Source organism: Pituophis catenifer, unplaced genomic scaffold, assembly GCF_029215685.1.
Source record: "Pituophis catenifer annectens isolate HBS135680 unplaced genomic scaffold, rPitCat1.0.hap2 SCAF_2, whole genome shotgun sequence".
Taxonomy (NCBI): Eukaryota; Metazoa; Chordata; class Lepidosauria; order Squamata; family Colubridae; genus Pituophis; species Pituophis catenifer.
Genome location: NW_027256882.1, coordinates 19,068,534 through 19,072,096, shown reverse-complemented (window position 1 = coordinate 19,072,096; position 3,563 = coordinate 19,068,534). Strand labels below are relative to the sequence as shown.

The window sequence follows — 3,563 nt, the reverse complement described above, 5'->3', positions numbered from 1 at the left end:
GCCCTATTCTCAAGTAGATCTCCTTCTCCTGAGTAGCCACTCCTGCCTTTTGGCAGCTCTGCATGCTCGAGCATTGAGGAGAGGCTCCTCTACTTTACTCTCTCCACTTGAAGAAACCTCTGGAGGTTCTGAAGGCCCTGGCTGAGTCTCTGCCTCTGGCACCACATCCTCTTCAGCCTCCTTGCTGTCTGATGCAAGCATTGGCTGCGGAGGCTACTGGCACGACCCCACACCAGCCTCCTCGTTGTTTGGGATCAACCACGATCCACGTAGGCCGCTGGCGGGCCACAACAAAGACACGTGTCCTGTTTCTCGCCCACCCCACCTGCCACCCCTCTCAATAAAGAGATGGTGGGGAAGGGAAGCAGCCAGGCTTCTGTTGCCATTGGGGTGGGATGGGACGTGTTGGGCCGTGAGACACACGTCTTATCTTTCCAGCACTATCATGTTCCTCGCCTTTCTGTCCAGGGACACACGTTGTAGAAAAAACTTTCTCGCAAGTTCAGCCAAACTCCATAAACTTGCGGGAAAGTTTTTTCTACAACATGTCTCCCTGGACAGAAAGGCAAGGAATGTAATGGTGCTGGGAAGGTAAGATGAGCGTCTTGTGGCCCAATGTGTCCCACCCCAATGGCAACAGCAGCCTGGCTGCTTCCCTTCCCCACCATCTCTTTATTGAGAGGGGTGACAGGTGGGATGGGGAGAAGTGAGATGTTTCTTGCCTACCCCACCTGACACCCCCAAATTGTACCCTAAAGGGGGCGGGTGGGGGCGGGTAGCTAAGCGAGGGGCAGGAGCCCTGTCATGCCCGGCAGGGGGAGGGAGAGAAGAGACGGCAAGGGGAGCCACATTTTGCTCCATGCGTTTCACTTCTCCCCTGCCCCACCTGCCAGAAATGAGTCTTTGTGAGACTCGTCCCGTGCTGCCACCACCACTTCATAGAGCAGGACTCTGCAAGGCTTGTGCTGTTGCATGCAGGAACTGCAGCACAGCCCTGAGGTTTGACATACTGGCACAGCTGTGAGCGGCAGGACGCCAGCTGTGTCAGTATGATGAAGCTTGTGGCGGTGCTGCAATTCGTGCATGCAATGGCACAAGCCTTGCAGAGTCCTGATCCACAAGGAAGCAGTGGTGGTGGGAGACGTCAGGGCAGTGGCCAATGTGAAGAATGGGGAGGGGAGGTGATGGCAGCAATGGGACATTCAGTCCCATGCTTACCACCTCCTGCACCCCCAAAATAATAAGAACGCCCCCCCCCCGGTAATAAGGCTAAGCCCTTATTTGGGGGGTCAAAAGAAAATAAGACCCTGTCTTATTTTCGGGGAAATACAGTAAAATCTTGTCTGAAACAACCACCTCAGTAATCATAGATTTTTGACTGTAGTATGAACGTTAAATGCTGAAAAGTCACCCAGGTCCAAGAAAAGTATGAGGGAGACTAAGAACCTCTTGGATACTAGGACAATATAGCCATGATATATAACCACACATATTTCTGCTAAATTGGATAATAAATGTGATGACTTCTTTTTGTGAAGAACTTTAAGAAGGTAAGAATAGCTGATCAGGCCAGGGCCATCTTCATCTCTCAGTGACCACCCAGATGCTTCTGAAGTGTCCAGGATTAAAAGATGGAGATGTATGAATTATCCCAACTTCTGACTGGATGTTTATGCCCAATCTTGCCTCCCTGACACTACATCCATGGGGCACTCAATTACCCCATTCTGTAGGAATTATTTTCTCTCCTTTCGCTGCTGATGCTGAGACCTTTACAACATTATATTGTAAAGAACTCCACTTGCAGAAAAACTATGATACAACTATAATGAGAAAAATTTTACAGCCCCCACCCCCCAATTATATCTGGCATATCAACAAGATTCCCATTATACCAATGTCATGTTTAAATAAGTGGTTGTGGCATTTCAGACCTCAAGAAGGCTAAGAGTACCAAACAGATATGATGTTTTGACTGCTTAAACCAGATTAGCCACAAACTTGTGATTCTAGTGGACAAGGATTAGGAGATACATCTTCCAACCATCCTTTTATTAAACCTTCAATCAAAGTTTTGGCCTAGCTCATGTATGGAAAACATCATTTTCTACAGTATGTCTGTCCTTTTGGAACATGTTGAGAGTCAAATTTGCTTTGTCTCACATTTTTACATTTCTTCTGGTTGCCAGCTGCTCCCTTGTATTCAGGTCTGGCCTCAGAATGATAATGTAGCACTTGGGGATGAAGATGCAGCCCAGAAGACCAGCACTGGAGGCCAATATGGAGAAGACCTGAACAGCCACCATGTATTTCCCTTTCGTGCTCAGGTAGGTGGGCATAAATGAGACCCAGACACTGCAAAAGACCAGCATGCTGAAGGTGATCAGCTTGGCTTCATTGAAGGTCCCAGGGAGATTTCTGGCCAAAAAAGCCACCAAGAAGCAGATGGCAGTTAAGAAACCCATATAGCTGAGGGTGATGTAGAACATGACAACAGAGCCTTCATTGCATTGCAGGATGATAACACCAGGCTGGGAGTGAAAGTCAGAGTCAGGAAATGGGGGAGAAACTCCAAGCCAGAAGGAGCAGATGAGAATTTGGACAGCAGAACAAGAAAGGATGATGGAGTTGGCCAAGCTCTTCCTCAACCATTTCTTTATTTGGTTTCCTGGTTTGGTGGCCAGGAAAGCTAGTACCACCATAATTGTTTTGGCCAAGAGAGAAGAAATGGCAACTGAGAAGATGTTGCTGAAAACCATTTGTCAGAGAAGGCAGGTGGCTTTCCTTGGTTGGCCAATGAAGAGAAAGGCAGACAGAAAGCAGAGCAAGAGGGAGACCAGGAGGATGTAGGAAAGGTCCCGGTTGTTGGCTTTGACAATGGGAGTTTCTAGGTATTTAATGAATATGATTAAAATGAATCCTGTGGTTAAGAACAAGAGAAGGGCAAAGCAGACCAGCACGATGCCCAGATGTTCTTCATAAGTGAGGAAGATTATAACTTTTGGGATACATTGGATTCTTTTCTCATTTGGATATTGATCATCTGGGCACTTGGTACATTTTTCAGTATCTGAGAAAAGATAATAAGTTTTTTATAGTCTCTCCTTTCAACGTTGAAGACAGATCTGATGACAGCTGGTACTGAGAGACTGGAAAGCCATAGTAAATGTTAAATAGGAGCACGTGCGTACACATATACAATAATTCTGCAAGTATATACACTATCATATAAAGAATAACTAAAATAAAACCTAAATAGAATAGAATAGAATTCTTTATTGGCCAAGTGTGATGGGACACACAAAGAATTTGTCTTGGTGCATATGCTCTCGGTGTACATAAAAGAAAAGATACATTTGTCAAGAATCATAAGGTACAACACTTACCCTTCTCTGAGGCCACCCACATTTTCATTATGCTCAGACCTCGCTCTATCCCAAGGCTTGGGAGAAGAGCCTTTTCTTAGTTTAATGGTGACACACGCTTGCTTGCTTATGTATGTATGTATGTATGTATGTAACATGTATGCCACCCATCTCACCAGAGACAACTCTAGGTGGCTT

General features: G+C 46.2%; 1 protein-coding gene across 1 annotated transcript; it reads right to left on the bottom strand.

The window, feature by feature from the left end:
- Window positions 1-866: 866 nt before the first annotated feature.
- Window positions 867-2,759, bottom strand: LOC139309951 (vomeronasal type-2 receptor 26-like). The gene is made up of 2 exons (XM_070934132.1): window positions 2,164-2,759; window positions 867-1,110 (listed from the first exon to the last, which is right to left on the bottom strand). The coding sequence occupies exons 1-2, from the start codon at window positions 2,757-2,759 to the stop codon at window positions 867-869; spliced, it is 840 nt and encodes a 279-aa protein (XP_070790233.1).
- Window positions 2,760-3,563: the final 804 nt, after the last annotated feature.

Coding starts and splice junctions, on each gene's coding strand:
- LOC139309951 (XM_070934132.1), bottom strand. CDS start 2,759: ATGGTTTTCAGCAACATCTTCTCAGTTGCCATTTCTTCTCTCTTGGCC. Junction 1,111..2,163: donor ACCAGAAGAAATGTAAAAAT/GTGAGACAAAGC, acceptor CTTGTGGATCAG/GACTCTGCAAGGCTTGTGCC.